This window comes from Macadamia integrifolia, unplaced genomic scaffold (genome assembly GCF_013358625.1).
Source record: "Macadamia integrifolia cultivar HAES 741 unplaced genomic scaffold, SCU_Mint_v3 scaffold2426, whole genome shotgun sequence".
Classification (NCBI taxonomy): domain Eukaryota; kingdom Viridiplantae; phylum Streptophyta; class Magnoliopsida; order Proteales; family Proteaceae; genus Macadamia; species Macadamia integrifolia.
Window position 1 is genome coordinate 30,398 of NW_024868710.1, and position 24,366 is coordinate 54,763.

Here is a 24,366-nt window from a genome sequence, read left to right on the forward strand (position 1 = left end):
ATCAAATCCAAGCTTCTGAGCATACTACTTCCAGTTCATCTAATAATGAGAATTTTCAAGCTTGCGCTTGTGATTCATGCATTATTGGTCTTAGCTGTGAAGATTGTGCTCCCACATCTGTTCGGATGCTCCGTGCATCACCTAATTCTAATATTTTCGATTATATCGATAGTCTGACAGACCTGGAACAAAGGAAGGCCTGTCTTGAACATCTCAAAAACAATGTTTCTACCCAAAATTCTCCCCAACCATACAATCTCCAACAAATCATGCAAAAGTTCGATAAAATGTCAAAATCTCATATTCCCGACCATTCTAGTCGAATCAAATCCCTTGAAACTACCACTGCGTCTTTGCAGTATGAAATAAAACATATCAAACAACAACTAGCCTTCCTAAATCGGCAACAAAACCAACAAGCCTCAACTTCAAATGATGAACCGTTAACTAATCCTTTTGCAAATCAGGTTCCTTCTGAACCTAACCCTACAACCCCTGGGTTTGTGTCTACCATAACTTGCCAAAACTGGTATGTACGCATAACCCTAGTTGTTAATACCGCGTTCAAATTTTCTGCTATTGCCTTAGTTGATTCTGGTGCAAATGCCAATTGTATCAACGAAGGTGCCATTCCAACCCAGTTCTATGAACGAACAACCCAACGCCTTAACACGGCTAATGGATCTGGGTTGAATGTCCAATACAAACTCTCAAACACCCATGTTTGTAACCAAGGCCTTTGCCTTCCCCAAACCTTCATCCTCGCAAAAGACCTTGACCAAACTATAATCCTTGGTCAACCCTTCTTAGAGAGAATCAAACCATTCAAAATAACTCAAGATGGGATTTCCACAAAATTTCAGGGACAAAAGATTGTCTTCCCATTTCTACAAGCCCAAAACTCTAGTAACCAAAGTGTTAACAAAATTAAACAATTAAACTTCCTCAAAACAGAGCTTCTCTATGAAAGAATCTCTGAACATCTTAAAAATCCCAAAACCATTCATCAAATTAATCAAATCAAGTCAAAATTTGAATCAAATCTCTGTTCTGATGTTCCCGATGCTTTTGGCATCGAAAGCAGCATATGGTCTCCCTTCCTTATGCTTCAGGATTTTCAAACCTCCAGATCCCAACCAAAGCCTGACCGGCTCAAATGAATCAAACCCTTCTTGAAACATGCAAAGAAGAAATCAACGACCTCTTGGCTAAAAACCTCATTCGGCCCAGTACTTCTCCTTGGAGTTGTACAGCTTTTTATGTTAACAAAGCTGCCGAAATAGAACGTGGTACTCCCAGATTAGTTGTTAATTACAAACCCTTAAATGATGCCCTCCAATGGGTCAGATACCCAATTCCAAACCAAAAAGACCTTTTACAAAGAATTTACCAAGCAAAAATCTTTTCAAAATTTGATATGAAATCTGGCTTTTGGCAAATCCAGATTCATGAAAAGGACAGGTATAAAACTGCCTTCACAACCCCCTTTGGCCTATATGAATGGAATGTTATGCCATTTGGCCTCAAAAATGCTCCCAGTGAATTTCAGAAGATTATGAATGATATCTTCAATTCTCACGGACAATTCACTATTGTCTACATTGATGATGTCCTAGTCTTCTCAAATTCTATTGAACAACATTTCAAACATTTAAGAACATTCTACCAAATTATTAAAACAAATGGTCTTGTATTATCCAAAAGAAAAATGGAATTCCTCCTCACTAAAGTTAGATTCCTTGGTCATTTGATTGAAAAGGGTACTCTTACCCCCATCGATCGTGCCACTACCTTTGGTGAAAAATTCCCTGATCAAATTCTCGACAAAACCCAACTACAAAGGTTTTTAGGAAGTTTAAATTATGTTCGTGATTTTCTTCCCCAAATCAGTAAAATCGCCAAACCCTTATATCTTTTGCTTAAAAAGAAACCAACACCTTGGTCTTCGGCCCAAACCTCGGCCGTCCAGACTATCAAAAAACTCGTCAAAGAAATTCCTTGCTTATTTATCCCTAATCTTGAGGCCTTTAAAATCGTTGAAACCGATGCCTCAGACATTGGATATGGAGGGATTCTCAAACAAAAACTTCTAAATAATAATAAAGAACAAATAGTCCTATTCACATCTGGTATTTGGAATTCTGCCCAAAAGAATTACAGTACCATCAAAAAAGAAATTCTATCAATTGTTCTATGTATACAAAAATTTCAAAATGCATTATTAAATAAACAATTTTTAGTTTGTGTTGACTGCAGCGTAACCAAATATGTTTTACAAAATGATGTTTCAAATCTTGCATCAAAACAAATTTTTGCCCGATGGCAAGCTTTATTATCGATTTTTGAATTTCAAATAGAATATATTAAAGAAGAATCAAATTCTGTCCCTGACTTTCTTACCCGTGAATTCCTACAGGGTCAGACTCCACAAATCAACCTTATCAAGATGGCTCCCCCTAAGGAGTCTACCTCTTCAAATTCCCTTATCAAAACCAAATCCAGCTATGACACCTCTGCAGCACCATCAAACCAAATAGTCGCTAGGAGCCAGTCCCAATTAGCCTCCTCAAATAAACCTTACTCCCATGCTGTAGTTTTGTCCTCTACAGCAAGACCCCTCCAAACCACAAATAGGCCAAGTTCTAGCCTACAAACTACACAAGCCAAACCTCTCTAAACTGCCCAGGGACCCCAAACCAAAATCCAATACCATGAAAAACCTTACAAAGAGGACCTCTTTACTATTGAAGAACCCCTTTTCAAATATACTGACTCCCCTATTAATATTGCCCAAAATGTCTTCTTTCAAGGATGGCACCATCTCTCTGATTCTGTCGCAAAAAATCAAGAATTTTACGAGTTCATCCTCGTAGATACTGACTCTGTCAGATTCAAACTCAATTATGATAGAAAAGATCAAACCTTGGTTACCCACACAACGGTAACCATCTGCAAAATCCTCACCTTGCAAGATTGGGGCGGTCACCCCCTCACCACAAGAAATTTTCCAGTGACCTTTAAACCTCAAACTTATACATACTGTGATTACCAAGAAGCTTGGTACAAAGCCTTCTGTTTTCAAAACAGGATCCACCGCCATTCTTGGTTCTTCTGTTTTGAATACAGGTTTAATAATCAAACACCCCTCTGGTTCCCAAAATGGTGGGACCGATATGGTCCTATGATTGATATCCTTCCACCACAAATACAAAACTCCTTTCAAATATTCTGTCAAAACTCGACCCCACAACCACACCAACCTACCTTCTCCGGTTCTTTCTCCATTGCCACCTGGCATGGATACTTTACTGGGAATACCAAATTTGTGATCTTCAGACATCTAATTGGGTCGCCCGTCCTTTGCCGGATCTTCAATGTCAAATGGTGGGACAACTGTGATGTCTCCAAATGTGAAAAAACTGCACTCATCAAAGTCTCACAGGTCTCAAACCAGTTCCGACCCTTCCAAACTCATCCAAATCAAGCATCAAAAGTGGGAAAGAAGCCCTTCTGACCCGGTTAGCTGAGCTCGGTTCCGACTCAGACGAAGATGAAGGCTCTAGCGATGGTGCCTACAGTCTAGAGTCTATCAAAGGATCTATGCCAGCCCAATGCTATGGCCAAGATCCATATGAAGATGATCCTGACTATGAGCCCGCCAGCTCCAAGGCATCTTCCTCAAGCAAATTCAAAGAAGTAACCTCCTGAAGATCTCGTCGGGCCACAAAATCAAAGTCCTCTTCAACCAAGCCATGATTTGGTCATCAACGTCTGCTAGGACCGTTCTAAACTAGCCAACCGATAAAACTCACCTAGTCAAATAACCTCGGACGACCTACTAAGGAAAGGAGGTACTGTTACTGTCCCAGGTTAAAAGGACAGTCCGGCCAATACCAGGCTCAGACAAATATGGTACAAATACCCTTGATCAAACCAATACGGAGAACAGTGTCCTTGACATGTGGAATGCCGTGGTGCGATCATAGAAGATTCCAATTCAAAGAACAAGAACAACTCCGACTTTCGACGTCAATAGTGCACCAAACAGTATTCCAAATTTGAGTGTACAGTACCAAATGAAATTAAGTATTATTTCAAATTATGTACTGTACCAAATGAAACCCAAATCCACTAAAACTCAAATGTAATTTAAATTCACCTCCTTGCATTATAAAAGGAGCACACCCTCACTTCCTAAACCACTTGAAAAAATACACCCAAATCTTGTAACTAGGAGAGAAGCTCTGTAGAAGAATCCTTCATCCCTCTCAAGTTCCTTCAAGATCTCCAAGTGCTCCGCCGGACCTCCAAGTGCTCCGCCGGTCTTCAACAACAGGCTCCGATCATCTCAAGTCTGATCGTCCCCCAAAGGTTAGCTACCCACAGCTCAAAGACTCCTCAAGGACCAAACATCCTTCTTCTCAAATCCTCCAACCTAAGCCTACCCAAACCTGTAATCGGATCTCCAAATATTAAATATATTTCAAATTATTTTCTTTAATTGCATTATTAGCTTTCTGCATCTGCATCTGCAAACAGCAGCTTCTTGTTCTATCTTCACAGAGAAGCCTACAGTAGAGCCTACTGTGAAAAATAGATCCGGTTAAGCAGCTTTTATTTTCTTTAAATTTTCTGCAATTCCATATCCTTCTTTTAAGTTCTTGGTTTTGCTTTGTTCTTTGTTTATTTTAATTTCTGCACAAACTAGTTTTGGGTACGGTATCGCACCTATCCCAGAGTTCGCCTTCTTGCCGGATCGGAGTACGGTATTGCACCGGTCTTGTTCTTCTCACCGTACAGAACCAGGAGAACACTATTTTCCTGGATTTCGGTGTAGATCGATCCTGTTAGCTGGTATCATATATATATATATATATATAATCTATGTGTGTATGTATGTATGCACAAGAGAATTGAGTTATTAAGAAGGTGAAGCACCATTAAAATTAAAAGGACCGCCTTTTGAAACAAATAAATCTTTTCTTTTTTTTTCAAAATATTGGTTGCTTTGATGCTTTAAAAAAAAGGTTGATTCAATCATAAAAGAATTGATAGTAAGATTCTTGTAACACAGGCATCTTTCTATGGCTGAGGTGTGATTCGATAAGCTCCTTTGAAATGGTAAATCCAACTTGACTCAGCTACAAGGTTTAAAGTATCCCACAGTATTGGTTACCAGCTGATACACATCATATCTTTTAAGGTACCAATATGATATAGTATGTAATTCCCAGTTTACATTGAGAGGGGGTGAATCAGTGTCACCAAATTTTCTCCCCAAAATTCCGACCGTGACTATCACCTCACTGATGAAGATCACAATGGCTCTCTGCAACTTTGTTCAATAAGGGTTTTGTCAGATCTGTGTACCCACAAACTTCAGATCAGTGTCCACGGACTGGGTTTAGTACGCCCTGCCAAAACGGCTCCAAAACACATCTCAGATCTTCAACTTGAACTTCAGATCCATGTCTCTAAATTCCCACCGGTCATTAAGGTCTCTAACTTCAGATCTCTGCCCTCCAACTTCATATATATATATATATATATTTAGGGGGTAAAATCAAACTTCAGATCTGTAACCGGGACTTCAGTGGACGATTTGCACTCCCAAGGAGAAAAAGAACTCCAGAACTGTAACTCGATCTTCAGCGCTTCACTCCTCTATTTTCCATTTCTCCTGGCTTTTCTCCCATGGCTTATCAAACGACATTTGGGGGGTGGGAAAGTCCAACTTTCCCCAACTTTATTTCCCTTGCCCTTAATCCCACCAGCATGTGGGACCCATTAATCAGACACTCCCACCCCATACTCCCTTCTAAACAAACAGGGCCCCCTACTGTATCTTGTTTTGACATTTGCTCAGCTAAAGGGCTAGCTATTTTATTTACTTTTCATGAATAAATTTAAATTACCCGTACAAATTTTCATTCACTCATACAAATATATTGCAAGTATGACAGTCCATGCATGAAAAAGTGCTGATGGTATTCCTAGGAGAACAAGATTGATTTCTTATATTCACTTTAATTCCTCCATAGACGACATTGTATTCAACTAAATGGTACTTTCTACAGAAAAGGGAGATTGTGTTAGTACTTCTTGCAAATAATTCAATTGGAAGATGCATTAGAATTAAATTAATCATAAGGAATCCTCAACATACATCAGTTCTTATTATTAAGAAGAAAATTGGGCATGGTTTTTCTGGACGGACTGCCTGAAAGGCTTTTCTAGGCAGCAAAAATATCTGCCACATTGCAGCACAGGCAGGGCTCAAATGTTTTGGACAGGCAAACCCCAAGGTCTCCTGCACACATGTCAAGTTTCAACCTAAATGGAGTTGGCCAAGTGGAAAAATAAAGCCTTTAAATCCAGCACAATGGGAGGGTGCATGCCAATACATAGGACAGCAGAAAAATACAAGAGAAATGCCAATATATGGGAAGTTTAAGGTTGAATTAGAGTCTGAAATTTGGCATCTGGTAAATACAGACCATTCCCCAGTTATCCAACAGACTGAATTGTCATATCACCATTCCACGTGACACAATGTGTCACGAGCTGTGCCGTCCAAAGATTCCTTAAAAAGATGAGACGCCCAAACAATATTTTCCTAACAAGGGAAGTATCCAATAGCAGGTGCAGAGTCCCAATTGATCTAGTTTAATTCAATCATGTTGGACACACTGAAGGATTACTGAGACAGCAGCAACCTTTGGAGAAAAACACAGCAGCAATGAGCAAACCTATACTCTAGATATTTCCAAGAAAATAACTGAAAAGAGAAAACAAACCTCAGAGAAGGTTAAAGAAGAAGTTCTCTGCTTCTTCCGGCTAGCGAAAATAAGTGCTGACACTGCCTCGCTTGAGTTAGTAGCCAAGGGCAGAGCTATGAAAGAAATGAAGAATGAAGGTATACTTGTAGCACTGGAGAAGTTGTCAACAGCATCAACAAGGGGGTCTGCAAATGCAGCAGCAATAATAGTTCCCAATATCAACATTAATACTGCTTTAATAGAAGTCCACTTGGGATTCTCAACACCCTCTACAGCCTCATCACTCGTATCTCCCAGCAGATAATGTTCTTTTTTGGTTTGCTGCACATGCAATATGCATTTTGAACGCATCAGAATGCTACACTAAGGTTTCAAATCAGCACAAGGCACATCATAAAGAAACTTACCAGTTGAAAATCATTTATAAACTTTATTGTGTGAGGACCTGGATCACCAGATGAAGCCACATTACCCTTGGCTATATTAATCCATCTTGAGATTCCTTTCACAAACTCTTCCTCATCAACATGACGATCACGAGATGTATCAAAATCACTCAATAGTTTTTCGGCGGCATCATCCTTGTCCAAGTCTATCTCATCAAACTGGATACCTATGATCAATGCTCTTAGCTCAGAAGATGATAAAAGCTTATCTGAATCCAGATCAATTGTCTTGAATAGCCTGTTATTAAATGAAAAGTATGATTAATTAGGACGTGGTATCAAACAACAGAAGCATAGTGAGTACAATATAGACTAACTTTCGAATAACTTCTGTGTTAGGTTGACCATCCTCTGTTAGGAGCCTTCCTAGTGCACGCATTTTCAAATGTTTCAGTAACCCTGATATTACATGTTTATGCTTTGCATATGCAAGCCTTCTCCTCTGTATCCAAGGCTGAAAAATCTGCACCATTTTTTTTTTGGGTTGGGGGGGGGGGGGGGATTAGTCAGACCATTTAATTTGTGATGAGACAAAATCCTCAATCAGAAAAAGAAACCAAATAGCTTGCCTACCATACAATGACCAGAAACAAGCAACTCTACATCGAAAAGGTATAGAGAAAAACCAAAATCAGCACAAGAAAGAGTTGTACCTATACTTCCAGCTAGCAACTTTACCAGATGACAATAACATCAGTCCTATAGCTAGAAAGTTGACTATTGCTAGACAGTTATTGACGAAAGAAAAAATTAATTGAGAAATGATATGGCCTTTTTGTTTGGGGGGGGGGGGGGGTGGGTGGGGCAAGTCAGAAATAATAATATCGGATTTAAAATCATGGCAACTCAGATAAAGAAACTTTTAACCCACTAACGAATAAGAAGACATCAGTATGTAAGCCAGAACTCTGTTTAGCTTCAATTCAATAAGCTCAACACAAGGACAATTAAAATTCTACAAAATTGTAGACACTTCTACGACCATATTTTAGAACCTTCTCAATATGGCAAGTTTCATTAACCTCGTTTTCAACCTACGTTTAAGGGATGCAAGAGACATGATGGTTTGATCTTCACAGCCGATTAAGTGTAAATCTCATTAGCATGTTGGAAGATCTAATTCAAAACAAAGAAGTTCAAATCCAATACCTGTGAGGTTCTGTGAGATACTATAAGAACATTATCAAATTGTATTATGTTTATATTTAGATCCAATCAGAAAAACATATTTTTATAACCCTAGTTACTGTGGAAATCAAAGTTGGCCGATAATCACCAGATTCCTCAGCAAGTTGAATCACCAGATCTGGTGTGCGGTTGTCCATCCATGTGAGTTGGGTTTTGATCAGCAATAGAAGAAGAAATTTTTTAGAGACAAAAGGTGAGAGAGAAACTACAGATAGAAGACATCAAAGCACTCCAAGAAACACCATACAACAAGAAACCAAAGACCCCAACCCCACAATTACCAGATCTGATGTATTCCATTGCCTTTATTACATTTCTAGTACTATATTTATCGTGGCAATCATCAGACAGAAGTTTTACCCCTGTTCATGTGTCAATTCCTCTCTTTTTTTTCTTTTTTTTTTTTTTAAGTTTTTAAGCATGATATCTTCTTCATTACTGATAAAAAGGATAAAGGTGAAAAAAATGTAGAAACCATGTTCACTGGAGATCCAAAACCTCAGTTAATGGTCGCAGAATTAAATTACATAAAATGGAGATGAAACTCACCTCCATTTGGTCCCATCATTCCTCCAAAAATTGCAATGCAACTCCAGAAACCTTTTGTGGTTTTCTCCGGCATCCTTTTCGTCTCCAGTAGTCACCAACAATGCACTCTCACACTCAAGGGTTAACTTCTGGCTCTCACTTACTTACAGCAATGGATGGTGGGCAATACAAAAGCAAAACCGAAACCTAATATAACCCAAGTATGTGTAAGTCCCTACCATCAAGGGAGTTACCGTTGGTTATGGATAATCCCCCCCCTCATTATGCTCATGTGGAAATTGGGCCACATTAGCCAGCATTCTCCCACTTGTCCCATATTGCCACATGCCAAGTAATGTTAGAAGCTTCATTTGATGTATGGCCATACTTTAAACATTAGTGTTTCAACATTCAAAATGAAACTCCAACCCATGAATCATGGCAGTACATGGCTGTCATTTCCACAATGAGCACTTATATCAGTTATATGGTTAGTTTCATTTTATAGAATTAACCATGGATCAACCCCACAGTCAATTGGAGGGTCCAATCCTCATTACCCTATATCCTGAATGGACATCTATTATTTTAGGACTTAATTTGCAGAAACATATTGAAAGAAAAAAAGGTTCAAAATTATCAACTTAATATTGCAATATCATTGATAAAACATAAGGTATGTAATGATTTATATAGGGCCCATACGACCCACATGTCCCACAAATACATTGGGTGGAAGTCCTTTAATGAAAGCATCAGCTATCATCGGCTCAGTGCCAATGTGTTATATCGCTACATGATGATCCTGAAAATCCTCTTTACCAGCAAAGTATTTAATCTCTAATGTGTCTTCATAGACTCGCACGTTGTTGTTAGAGAATCTTACTGCCGCGATGTTGTCATAGAAAATATGTATCAGCCTCTATAGACGGAATAACCTAAAGGTCGTGACAAAATAACATAACCATGATGCATAAGATATGGCCTCATTGCGGACCTTTGCTTCCAAAATAAAGGATGCAATCTTTGGTTGCTTCACACTTTTCTAGGATATTGCTCCTCTAGTGAGTATACAAATGTATCCTGAAGTGGACCCTTCTTGTATCTCCACATCCAGCATAATCTGAGAACGAATATCCAATCAGCTCCAAATCACCACTTGTTGATATGTCAACATGTGGTCCTTGGTGCCCCAAAAGTATCAAAAAAATTTCTTCGTTACATTTCAATGTGGCATACCAGGATTTTTTTGGCCTTGTGCATACATCAGATTGCTTACTGTAGACGCATATTGATGCAGCACTAAAGACATATGCAAGGAGGAAGAAAAGGGCAGTCGGCCAGGGCAAGGACAGCTAGGGATTTTTGCTTTCTTTGATGGGATCTAGTTTCTATTTCAGTATTCAGTAGTCTCTATTTTCAGTTTTAGTAACTAAGAAGATTTGCTATTTTACAAGTTTCCTATTTCAGTTTTTAGTAACTATGTAAGTTTCTAATTTTGTAACCATTCCATCAAAGTTATAAATAAAGAGGAGGGCTCCCATTAAGCCCAACGATTTTATGAATATCCATATGCTGCTGTCGCTGCTTCTCCTTGTGAGTTTACTTTGTGTTTGATCAAAGTGCGGGTTGGTGTGTGATCCAACGACTCGTTGCGGTGAGAAGCCCAGGAGGATCTACTTATTCTTCTAGTGTTCTTCCTCTTCAAAGGGTTTTCTTCTTCAAGGGTTTACTGCTGATCCATCGAGCCAGGTATTTAATTCTAACTTCTGCCCAGAAATTTCTGCAGAATCCCCAATCGGCCTCTGCCACCAGAAGCAGGTCCAGCCCTGTCTTGGGCTATACTTTTGGTCGACTCTTCCCCCTTATCAAAGTAAGACTCGACCCAAGTATTGGCTGATTCTGACCAGTCATTCGAGATATTGAAAATCTCCATGTTTTCGTCTTTTAGTGACCTGTACTGTCCAGAACAGGAACCGATAGGTCTGATTTAATTTCTATTGTTGCTTTGGACTATGGTCCATGTTACTAAGCTGAATTGAACCTAATTGAAGCCTTTACCAATCCCTGTTATCAATTATAGTGATCTGTCCCTACTGATTTGCAGTCGATAGCCTGTTCTTGTTTAGTCTGTTGTCTTTTATAATCTGATTTTCTGTGCAAATGATTGGGCTGGTTTATGGTTTTTCTTTGATAAAAAAATCCTGCAGTTTTGAATTGGTTTGACTAGTCCAAATCAGTTCTACATTACATATGAGATGATATACATTTCTTGCTCCTCTAAAGTTGTCATCGGACATTGTTCTAGACTGAGTTTGTCACCGTTAACAATAAGTGATGTACTTAATGAACTCATCCTCAAACATTCCAATATCTTTCCGATATAATAACCCTTTTCGAATAATCCTAAGGTCTCGTCAGATATGTGAATTTCTATGCCTAAGACATAAAAGGCTTCGTCCATATCCTTCATATAGAAATTTACATGGTAAGAACTATTTCGTCTCGTGCAACATTTTAGATCATTACTAGCCAAGAGTATGTTATCGCAAGGTTCAAGGTATCGGGTTTCGACCCTTGGGGAGACCGAAATTTCGGTCGAAACCTACACTTATATTTCGTCTGATTTTTGTATACATCCTATTTTAGACATTTCTAACACATTCACATAATTAGTTTCATAGAAAAAAAAAAAAAAAACACAAAGTCATACTTATAGCATGAACCAAAAGTTTGGTAATGTATGTTGAGTCGTTGACTGAAAGTCTGCAACTATATTATATAAGTGCACAGTCTACACTATATGTAATCTCCAATCTACATAAGTACATAATACATAATACAAAGGATCCAAAATAAATAATTATATCACATCGTAATGAGTTATCTCTCAACACTCAACAGTCAATTTGACTCAACACTCACACTTAATACTCAACACTCAAAAGTCAATTCCAGGTAGAGTGTCTAGGCAGTTCTAGACTTCCAGTCCACGAGCCGCGTACCATTGTAGATGTCGTAGTTGTTCCTCTGAATGCACCACATAAGCATCCGATGACATGTTTTGGGTCCAATTGTTTTGGTAGTCCGTCATTGCCCATCTATAAGATGCATCACATCAACTAGGTATCCCAGCCTAGGGGCTCAATCACAGTGATAGGATGTGAATATGGCACACAAGGTTGGGATGGATACCCAAAGATACTATCAACAAAAGATCACCCACCACATGAACTACCCTCCTATCCAAATAAGGTAGAAGATCCACCATACTGTCCATACCCATCACTATATCCAAATGAACTGGTGCTATCGAAGGATGGTCCACCGACATATACACCATATGGTGGATACCCATAATGCGATGCAACTGATCCGGCACTCTCAAAGCCGCTATCACCATTTGGTCCAAGTTGCCTTCCTTAGGTAGATTTTGCAAGATCCAAGCTTAGATTAAAGCTTTTTGGGCATAGAGAAAAAATAAGGGGAGAGTCGAATTTTTGAGAATAGAAGGCTTCGCTTTCTTAAAAGCATGTTATATAATGGCTGGTTCGACCCAAACCAACTAGTTCAGTTGAAATTTCCAACATTTCGGTCGAAATGTGGGAATTTTAGTCGAAACATGTCGAAACCGAATTCACAAGCTATATGGTATTGGGTTGCTGCGATACTGTCGAAATGTGAAAAATTTGATGGTGTCAATAAACTTCTTGAACCATGTGTTAACCACATATAGTACTAAAATCGTGAAACAACTTGCTTTGGTCTTAATGGAGACATAATTGTCAAAGCGGCACCTTGGCGTCCAAGCGGTTTTCCTGGGGCCTAAGCGACTGTCGCCTTATATTTTAGTACTTATTTATGCCAACTATCATTTAACTATTATTTATAAATAAGTAAATACCCCCTATTTGAATCCAATAAAAACAATTTAAAAATCAAATTCCAAAAAGGTAAAAAGCTAACCCCCTAGTCCAAAAATAAATACTAAATTTTTGGTTATAGGAGGGATTTTCAACTTTCATTTGCTAGGGTTTTTCTCAATTCTGAAAATTTTATAAATCATATCATGGTAAAACATTGCTAAAAAAAAAAAGTCTGATAACATAATATTTTTTTTTATGTCCATAAAATTATTTCTATTCAGGAGATTTTAACAGAATTTGCGCACTTTAAAATAAGTTTGATCAGAACATAACTTTATCATTACAACTCAGATTTTTAAGTAATCTTAGACTTGTTGGAAAGCTGATTTTGTGCTATACTAATACAAAATGTCTGATGTAAAAATCATTTGACCAGTCCAACTTATTATAGAACAAGAGCATTTCTCTAATTGTTGATCTTTTATGACTCAATGTTGATTTTTTATGATTTGGTGTGGCTTAATGTTAAGTTTTGATGTGGCTTAATTAGGGGTGTCAATTCTAAGCCCGCACTAGTAGGCACGACCGAACCGACACGTTTATATGCCCGGCTCCGACTCGTTGTAGCCCAACCCAACCTGACCTAGCCCGACCCCCTTTAATACTGCATAAAATTCCTATTTTGCCACTACTAGTAAGAAACAAATTAAGCTTTCTTACCCTTTGCTTTGTAATAGGACTTGATTTAATTAAGTTTTATTTTGTAAGTTGTAAAGGTCATAATCTCTTCTTTTTCTTTGTAAGAACAACCATAATCTCATATCATTTCTCTTTTTTATTAAAGATTTGCCTCACATATTTTTGGGCATTCAACCAACTTAAAAAAAAAAATTTAGGGTAGGCAGTTTAAAGCCCGTTTAAAACCCGTTTAGAATAGGTCCATAGCCCGGTTAAGACCTGTTTAAGGAACCCCGATTAAAGACCGACACCGACCGGCCTAATTATAAACCGTACCATGCCCCCCAAAGCTAGGCCCGTTTACTTAAACGGGCGTTCACGGTACAAGGATTCCAAGTGGTCAAGATCGATTAAGCCCGACCGAGACCGGCCCGACCTAACCGGTCGACACCCCTAGGCTTAATGTTGATTTTTTATGATACAAGGTATATGTAGCATACTTAATAATGTTAGAAAATAGGGAAAATAAAAAATAACACTTGGTCGTGGTCGCCATAAGGTGGAAAACTTGTTACCTAAATGCTTAGGCAGCCCTCAAATGCCTTGGTTTGCTTTGGCGCCGTGACAACTATGAATGGAGACACACTAATCAGCTGAATTCTCCACAAAACCATAGGAAGTATTTATGTTGTCAAACTTAAGGTACCACTGTCGAGAAGCCTGTTCCAATCCATTTATGGATCTCTTGAGCTTATAGACTAAAATGCCCTTCATTATTTGATGAGAATCCTTCTGATTGTTCCATATATACGTCCTCCAAAAAAGTCCCATTTAGGTATGCAATTTTGACAATCATCTGATGCAGTTTGAGATCAGAATGAACTACAAGAGTCGTGACGATTCTCAAAGAATATTTTCTTGCGAAAGGTAAAAAGGTTTCATTATAATTAATATCTTATTTTTTCTTCAACCCTTTCACCACAAGTTGGGCCTTGAATCACTCTATGTTGCCAATAGGATCCCTTTTGATTTATAAACCCATTTACACCCCACAATGAAGGCACTCTCTAGAAACTCAACAAGTTCCCAAAATCGATTATTTGCCACAGAATCCATTTCTTCCTTCATAGCATTGAGCCTCAAAATGCAATCACTACATCACATGGCTTGTGAGAACGATGTTGGATTTTCTTCAATTCCTTCATCAACCTCACAATCTTATAGTTAAACATGGTAATCAGAAGAAATTGTCGGTATTCTAACTCTTGAGGATCTTCTTAAACTTGTTTATTCAATTTCATTATCCTTATATTAAATTAAAGGTTCAGGAACAACTTAGTTATCATGAGGTACAGGTTTATGTGATGATGACCCCCATAAACAATATGCAAATGAATAAATCCTTCACTTTCATGTGCGGGAGACAGAACATGAACTAGTGGTTCATCAAACTGAATGTTCCATGATTGTAGACTCCTACTGTTGCTACCATCCTTTAGATCCTTGGCAATCCTAGATTCAACAATGGTAGGTGAGTTAGAGGGACAAAAGAACATGTAACCTTTAGACCTCCCTGGATAGAAAATGAAAAATTCACTGACTCCGAGGTCTAACTTCTTCTCTTGTCGATTGTAAAGTGTAACCATTACCAAGACTAGACAACCCCACACACATGTATGCGTTAAGCTATGCTTCCATCCTCTCCACAGCTCAGAATGAGCCTTTGTCACTGGCTTTTATGATACCTTAATCAGTATATACATTCAGTCTTTAGGGCTTCATCCACAAGGTCAATGGAAGACTGGAGTCATTGATCACACTCTTAACCATTTTCGTAAGCTTTAAGCAACACCATTTTGGTCCGGAGACCCAGGAATGGTATATATAAGGTAATGGGAAAGTGGACTTGATCTCTGTCCAGATTTAGTGTACTTTTCATAGCATTCACCACCTCTGTCTAATCTAACTATCTTAATCACCTTACCGATTTGTTTCTCTACAACTGTTATGTAATTCTTGAAGTCATTAAGTGCCTCATCCTTGTGAACTATAAGGCAGAGATACATTTATATATCTAGTATGATCATCAATGAATGAGACAAAATATCCCTGACCATTCAAATAGGGTATGGTAAATGGTTCAAAAATATCCGTATGTATGATCTCAAGAGTCTGAGTGCTTTGTCTGGCACCTATTGTTTTTGGTGGTCTACTTACCTTAAATGAAGTCCACATAAGTACTAAAGTCAATGAAGTCTACAGACTCAAGATCTCCATCACTCACCAATCTTTTAAGTCTATCCACAAAGATGTGATCTAATCTTTGGTTCCATAGTTTGGAAGAATTCCCATTCACAATTGTTCTTTTAGTGCCACTATAACTAGAGGAAGTAAATAAATTACTTTCAAATACTGCGCCTAAATGCAAAAGATGTAATCCATTAACTAAAGAACCATAACCTATTAAAATGTTGTTTTTGTACAAATTAACAAATGTACCATCTTTAAAAATTTTTAGGTGTCAATCTCGAAACAAAGACAAGGTTTTTGGAAAAAGATGGAATATAAAAGTCTAGTGCAAAACCAGACTACAGCATCAGCCTGTAGACCCTGACCTCTACTAAAGATTGCACCCGGTAGGAGTAGACTCACCTCTCATCTTCCTTCAGTGGTCTTGTCTGCAGAAAGCTTTGCATAGTACTGGCAATGCAGTTCAAGGAAGAAGACTGTTCAGGTGTTACTGTTCATGTGGTATTGTTAATGGAAATTGGTGAGGGCCCCATGCAACCAGCTTGCGTGGGAGAGATTTGGAGCTGCAAAGATCTTTCAAGATCTTTAAGTATAGAGTTAAGATTGAGCACATGGTCCAACACAATAGTGGTAATAGTGATGGAACCAACTTATGGCTTGATCCACGGTGTCAAGAGGGAGTTCTCATCAAGATTTGGTGATTGGATCCGTTACGATGCAGGTTCGGATACTTCCTTGTGCAATCGATTTTTGTTGATAGGGTGGGAACCCAGGACCATTTAGATCGAGCAATATAGTGGAAGTGTCGGGACAACTCAACAACATTAGAAGGTTGAAAGCTTTTGAACCGGATCGAGTACTTTGGAAAGCAAATAGCACGAGTCTCTTTAGTTCCAGATCGGCTTGGGACATTCTCGGGAATCGAAGTCCTAAAGTTAATTGGGCAGCAGCTGTGTGATTTCATTTCGTATACCCAGGCAGTCCTTTGCTTCTTGGAGATGCTTCGCAGATGCACTTCCTACCTCTGATCAGATAAAGAAAAGGAATGTGCATCTGGCTCCTCACTGTTGCTTTTGATGGTCAGGGTCAGAATGTAGAAAACCACCTATTCTTTGAATGCAACTTCACTAGACAGCTCGGGAGTGGCATTAGCTGGCTTTGTTTTGCTAGGAACCCGAAGCCAAGTGGGTTGCTAAGGAGTTTTCACCTGACCAGGTTGGTAACATTGGGAAGGTAGCCTTTTGTGCTACTATATCTCACTTGTGGATCGAGAAGAATTTTATAATTTTTTGCTAAATAACCCGTTCCAGATCTTCCATAGTTGTGGATATTAGATCAGATGTGATGGATCATTCCCTAACCCCAAGGGGGAAAAGATCATCATGAAATCATTGGCTTCTCGATAAATGGGGGTGAATGCTCTATTGCTTGATGTCAGGTTATTCACCTAGGCAAACAAACCCAATAATTATGCAAGCTCCATACCAACTCAGATTTAACTTTCAGATCTGGACCCCGAGAAAAATTACTCAGATTAAAGAAATAGGCTGAAATAAAAGAAAATTGACAACTCACACACCGGCACTCAGATGAGCCTGAAATTTTGGTTGATTGTGGCTGTGAACACCTCCAATCAATGCTCCAAAATTGGCTGGAATCCATCAAAAAGGTAGGGAAGCAATCAAGATCACAGATACCACAGATAGATTTAGGGTTTAGAAAAGTTCGATTGGGAGATTTTCTATAGCCAGCAGACCTGGCCTCCAAAGACCACCAAAAGCTGGTTGAGTGGTCCTTTGGGGGTGTGGAATAAAAGTCTAAAAGGGCCTAGTGATTGGCTGTTGGATCTGATAGATCTGAGGTTCGACCCTTCTCCAAGAAACTCCACTTTGCTGCTGTATTGATTAGGGAATTCTGGCTGTTCTTCAAGTTAACTGCTGCTGGTCTCAAGGACTTCAATAGGCCTGATCCAACCAGTCAATTTCTCAATAATTAATGATAAAACAGAAAGGAATGAAAGGGAAGAGGGTGATAATCAATTGTAGATGAAAGGGAGTAGGGGAACGGCTATCTCAGCCTGGGTCTCTCACCCTCAACTCTCTCTGTTGATGAACCTTCTCAGGTCCAAGGAGTAAGCGTAGCTCACAAACAAACTTCATTAATTAATCTCCATCTTTGGGTTGCAGCAATGCCTCTTTATATAGTAGAGGTTAGGGACTCAATAAATGGCAACTAAATTTAAAAGCCTATAGACTTAAGACACAAATTTCCTAACAAATAATAACTTGCTCACTAAGAAAGAAATAAAATAGAAATTTACAATCTTCAAGAGATAACTAGCTAGTTCTAATTGATTTTCAACACAAAAAAGGAAACTTCAAACTAAAGAAACAAATCCAATCTTCTAGAAGTTGTCCATGTGGCTTGCTGCCCGAGACAAGACAGAATATAGAAACTTAACTAAACTAAAATAAGAAAATATGACCCAAATTACTGTTTCACTAGAACAGTAATTCGTGAATAGTATTTTCTGACTTTTATTTTTGTCCTCTTCTTCAAGCTTTGAACTGCTGCATCACTGTTGGGCTAGCTGTCAATTGGTGTATATTTGGGAGTAGGTCTTCTTTGTTGCCCTAAATACCTTGGCAGCCAAGTAAGCCCACATAATATAAGGGTTACGAATTTTTTATAGTGGCCATTGGTTATTATAAATAATGAGAAAGGGGCAGCTAACCCATAGATTTGATGTTTTGAGAAAACTATGCTCTATGTGAGTGTGTGCACTATGGTCAGTCACAGCATTTGTGGTGAAGCAAGTGGCAACCAAAGTGGTGAATCTTAAGAGGGAAGATGGTGATGCTCAACTGCAGGCAATAGGTGGTGCTACCAATTGATCATATCCTTTTCTTCTTTTCTCTAGTCTATGTTGAGATTTCCTCTCTGTCATACACTGTTCCAGCATCCCAACAACCTAACTTTCACCATGGGCATCCCTAGGTGACTTCTAAACTACTTTGCTATTACCTAATTTCTAACATTGTTGTTAAGTCCCTTTCATATTCTGTTAGTTGATGTCCAGCACACTGTTTTGATGGCTGATATCTACTGTTGGACAGCAACCTAGTTTAAACTTCAGCCGATAGATTCTAAGAATCTAACCAGCAGTTTGAATTGATATTAAACTATGTACTCTCCTCTATCTCTACTCCATTCAACATAAATTTTGTGTTCATCGGATGGCTTGTTAGTGAGTTATCTCAGTTTTCTCAACTTATTATTTTGCTGTTTTAGGAATTGATAATTTCTGTCCATGTCAGTTTCTCACCATCCAACCGTTAGGTTTTTTTGATATTTCTACCACTTAAGCCCCATATAGGTTATTTAGGATATCTTAATTTCACCTTCATCAGGTTCATCATTTTAGAGTTCTATTTAATCAAAGTTTCTGTTGTGTTTTGGATTACTGCAATTCACGTTTCTCATAGGTTTGCTATTGTTTTAACTCATCAATTGGCCACATGGATCGTAGAACTAGAGTCAATCCATCAATTATTGTGATAAGTATTAACCAAATTAGATTCAAAACGAAGGTAGGATGTACCTTTCTTTTCTAGCCATCGCTTGAACTGAAGGCAGTCCATCTTGAAGTGTCCCTTATTTCGGCAAAAAAAGCATTTGGGCTCCTTAAAGCCTTCTTTCTTCATAGGATTTTTACCCTTCTTCAGCTAGGACTTTCTGGAGTGCCCATTCTCTCAAGTGATCAAGGGTACACTTTCTCCTTACTCCTCGTGAACACACATTGTTACAAGTTCATTAATTGACCATTTCTGCTTTTGCATGTTGTAGGAGAACTTAAAAGGTCCAAAATCCTGAGGGATAATGTTGAGGATGGTATGGCCATGTTCAACAGAGGCCTTTGGATGCTCCAGTACAGAGAAGAACTTTGATTCAGATTGAAGGGGCAAAAGGGGCAAGGGGCAGACCTAAAATGAACTTAGGAGAAGTGGTGAGAAAAGACATGCATAGCTTAGGCTTGATATCAAGTATGACCTAGAATAAAGCTGATTGAGGGTCAGGATCAATGTAATCGACCCCATTTAGTTGGGATAAGGCTGAGTTGTTGTAGAGTGTTGAGGATGTAGTACACCAAAAAGGACTCAGACATACCTACATTCAAGAAATTAAGTTGAGTCGTTATATCCCTTAACTTTATGATGTGCTCATGCATACACTGTCGCCATTGTACTTAAGGGCGCTGAACTTCCTCAGAGTGTCAGCAAGTCAGAGCTCACAAACTGGTTGTTGATTGTCTTCCAGTAATCTTTTACTTCAGTACATTCAGGACTCGACCCCCTGATGCTCTTGCTAACATTAGCCTTAAGGAACATCATACTAAGGCAGTTAAACCAGTCCCACTTCTCAAAATTAGCCCTGTCAATTGGCTTACTAGAATCCATGAGAGCAGCGGGCTGATCCAAACGGAGCTTCAAGTCTATATCCATTCACCCAAGGGTAAGGAAAGTTTTATCCCTCCAATCAGCATAGTTATCCCAGTCAAAATTGGAGTCTGAATTGATTGTCAAGCATAATCGAACAAGTGACATGCTCACAAAACCTTAGACTAAAATCAACTCATGCTAATATCAGTAACAAACCATAGCTTATCACAACTTGCCTATGGGCTAGGACTGCAACATACTACAACCTGTATTCTCAGTGTTGATATCAACCCATGTAGATTATTCAACAGTAAACCAGTGCTCATCACATTCTTCTTGTGGGCTTAAGACTGCAACTTGCAAAGGTCAGAACCTTTAATCAATAAGAGTATAATGCATTGCATCCAAAACAAGAGAAACCCTGTACCTGTGGGCCATCAGAACCCCATGATCTGAATGCTTATCACTCTATCTTATCACAACTTATATGCATGAAAACTACCAACTTCCCAGTGGGGATCGATGTCTATTTCCATGTTTTAGTTGCAATATAGCTAATACCCAAATATGCATTTACAAAATTGCCTCTTTCCTTAAACCTCATGGACTTTTCAATAATGTGACAACATTAAAGTCCCTCAGTGGCAATTTCATAAATAAAATGCATCATGAACCCAATATAATAATTTGGTGTCCCCAAAAACCATTATGTGACAATTTGGTTCCAAAACTAACAGCATAATACATCCACAAATAACATAATTTAATTTAAATTGATGTTATCGAGACATTTCAAATCATCACCAGATGTCCGAAGTATCATAACTTGGTTACATAATGCGAGCACAAAATTTTATACTCCGAATCAGACAGAATATTGACCTCCCACAAAAGCACACAGAATGATGGGAGGAAAGAATTATCTTCCCTCACCGCACTCTAACAACCCTCCGTCAAGGGTCTTTTTGCTGGAAGCTCAAAAATCCAACCACTTCTGAAATTCCGAAAACCAGTAGCAAAACCCCATTATCGCACGGCCTTGCTGGCACTGGCTGTTCATGCAAAGACCTGGTGCGCTTGCAAGGGCCGGAGACTATTTGGCTGTGGTCTGAAGTCCGTAAAATAAAATAAAAACCCCCATGACCTCCTATGCAAAACTTCCACTAGAAAGAATAAACCCCTAAACCAATGACTCAACATGAACTTAACAGCCAACCGTGGTTGCCTCTACTGCAGCTTGTATGGCTGGCTACCAGCGATGGCCATGGCTAGCTAAAAGGAACACCGGCCAAATCTGGAGGTTGTGACCCTTCGTTCTCTGTAACCAACAAGTTCTTATTTTTTTTTTTTTTAATATAAACAAAACACAACAACCATGTGTTCCGACAAAGAAGTAAGGCCGAAAAACACATATGGAATTTAACAGAATATAAATGCAGAGGGCTCTTATACCATATGTAGAAACCATCTTCACTGGAGAACTGAAACCCTCGATTAATAGTAGCGGAATTAATGTACATAAAAGGATAAACTCACCTCCATTCAGTCTCATCCCTAGTTAGCAAAAACGTGTTAAAATTGGTCCCATCCCTAGTTAGCAAAAACGCATTAAAATGGCGTTTTCGCTTTTTACCATTTAAAACGCATTTTTCCATATACTTCCCAAAGATACGGGAAAAAAGGCAAACAACAAGCATTCCCGTTTTAAACATGTTTAAGATGTGTTTAAAACAAGTTCCCTAGTTTGTTGTTTCTAAGACTTGAGACTTGTTGAACATAACGGCTACTTAACTGACCATATCTCTCTCTCCTGAACTTCGATCGACATGATTCTTCGCCAACAAGAAGCTAACTAGAAGGCCTACATTTCTCATAATATCACCTTCAACTAAAATTCAATGCACGAATCCCGAAATTGAGCAGCAAACTGAAGCATTTGCTGAAAAGTGTTTCTAAAGAGATGACTCTTAAGTCCAACTGAACATGCCTCACTCCGGGAGTGTGTTGACTATGTTGAGGTTAATGAGCAACATCATAGCCAAGACCCATTGCTCGACAAGACTATGGATATGTTTTTTTTTTGTGTGGTGTATGAATTTGGAATTGGTTTTGGATGATATTGGATGCTATGTCTTAGAACTTATAATGAATCGTAAAACATGTAAGCATTAATATTGGATGTTACAGTTGTTTTGAACATTAAATGCATGTATTTATCTAATAATTTCTTGACTTGTATGAGTATAGTGCCTTTTTTTTAGTCCTGTTTTAATAAACCTACATGTTTAAAACCCATACCATCCCTAACATTCTCTGTTTTTTCAATAGGTAGCTTTGTGTGTCAACTTACTCTGCTTTTTTTCATTTTACTTGTTGCCTTATATTCATTTATCTCTACTTTGGTACACCAATTTTCCATGCGTGAGCTGTTGTATGTATGCTTCGCTTCCTTTTATTTTGTTTGTTAGGGCATACACTTACATCTCCTTTGAGTGACCCTTCTTAGAGAGCACAATCGGCATTTATCTCTTGTGCATGGGCGTAGACTTGCGATCATTTATTTATTACCCTGCAAACTGCAATATTCTCTCTTTACTACCATTTTTTTGTTGATTCACTTGTTTACTTACTAAATTTCACCTCGTATTTACCTAATTGCCCATGCTGTTTTGCCAATGCTTTAGGGCCCCTTCTTTATTTCTCAAGCTATTGTTAATTATTTATCTTTCATTAGCTTTTCTTTCCTTCACATATTATTCATAGTAGGCTTCACATATGTTTTTGTTGCATGATAATTGATTTCTTGTTCCTTCTTGCCCGCTATCTTTGGTGTCTATGTATTGTGTCTTACCTGTATTTGTTGATAACAATAGTCCTTTGGGTTAGATTCTCCCCCACCCCTTCTCCTTTTACCTTATCTTTTTGCCTTTAACTTCTACATTTTCTTATCGTACTTTTTATATTGGTGCGTCAGGTAGGCAGCCGGCACCTTACTATATTAAGCCAATCACCCCTTGCATGGATCCTTGTCCTTTTTTATTACCTTCTTTTATTTTGTTTTATCATATTGTTCTATGTCCTTTTGTCCTTTTGATATGGCATCCCACATAAACGATACGCAGCACCACCAAACACTATAGCATGTTCAGAGGCGAGTTAAGAATGTGGACCATGGGCGGAGGATTAGATTTGCTTCATGGAACATTAGATTGCTAATGTGTAAGAGTATGAAGCTCATAGATGTTATGAGGAGAAGAAGGATGAACATCGTATGTGTTCAAGAGACTAGATGGAAGGGTAATAAAGCTAAGATGTTGGATGATTTCAAGCTCTGATATGCGGGCAATCAAAGTAGCAGAAGTGGAATTGGTGTTGTAGCAGATAAAAACCTAAAGAACAAGGTTGTGGATATCAAAAAGTTGGGGATAGGATCCTATCCATAAAGTTTGTGCATAATAAAGAGGTGGTCAACATTATTAGCATGTATGCACCCAATCAAGGTTAGATGAAAGTAGTAAGCTACAATTTGGAACAGATGGATGACTTAATGCATGGTTTAGCAAAGTGATGCAGATTAATTACCAAAATAGGCTTGTTTTATTAGGAATAAGCTTAGGGTTGGGTTCCATACATATTGGGCCTTTGATCCTATGTGTTTTGAGGGTAATAGACCACTTTTATGGGTCTAAAAGGGAGGCTCTAAGATTGAATACGGGATTCAGTGATTTGTTTCCTTTTTCTTTAGTTTCCTTTTTAGATGGGGTTATTTAGTTTCTAATTTCAATACCTAAATTAGTTTCTAATTTCAAGTCATTGTTAGTTTCTAATTTCTGTCTAGACTAGTTTCTATTTTCATTAGATTCTAATTTCAGTTTTAGTAACTATTGTATTAGGAGAATATTTAGTTTCCTTTTTGAGGAACCTTCTATTTTGTAATTCCCTTCCCCATTAACATTATAAATAAAGAAGAGGAGGCTCCTAAAAGCCTAGAATGATTTTGATAAAAAATAATGGTTGTTGCTATTGTCTTCTTTATGAAGAGTTGTCTTGTGTTTGATCAAGGCTGAAGGAATTGGTGTTTGATCCAATTGACTCTTTGCGGCGAGAAGTCCAAGAGGTTCATCTTCAAGTGTTCTTTTCTTCTTCATGTTTTCTTCTTCTTATTCTACAAGGCCCTTTGATTCAGGTAAGT

General features: G+C 38.4%; 1 protein-coding gene across 1 annotated transcript in view; it reads right to left on the bottom strand.

Annotated features, from left to right (window-relative positions):
- LOC122066514 (sodium/calcium exchanger NCL-like) overlaps positions 1-24,366 on the bottom strand; it is a 36,551-nt gene that overhangs the window by 4,041 nt on the left and 8,144 nt on the right. The window contains exons 4-6 of the mRNA XM_042630328.1: positions 7,543-7,688; positions 7,187-7,463; positions 6,798-7,100 (exon numbers count right to left, since the gene is read on the bottom strand). Of these exons, the coding sequence (XP_042486262.1) occupies positions 6,798-7,100; positions 7,187-7,463; positions 7,543-7,688 (726 nt within the window). The remainder of the gene's footprint in view (positions 1-6,797; positions 7,101-7,186; positions 7,464-7,542; positions 7,689-24,366) is intronic.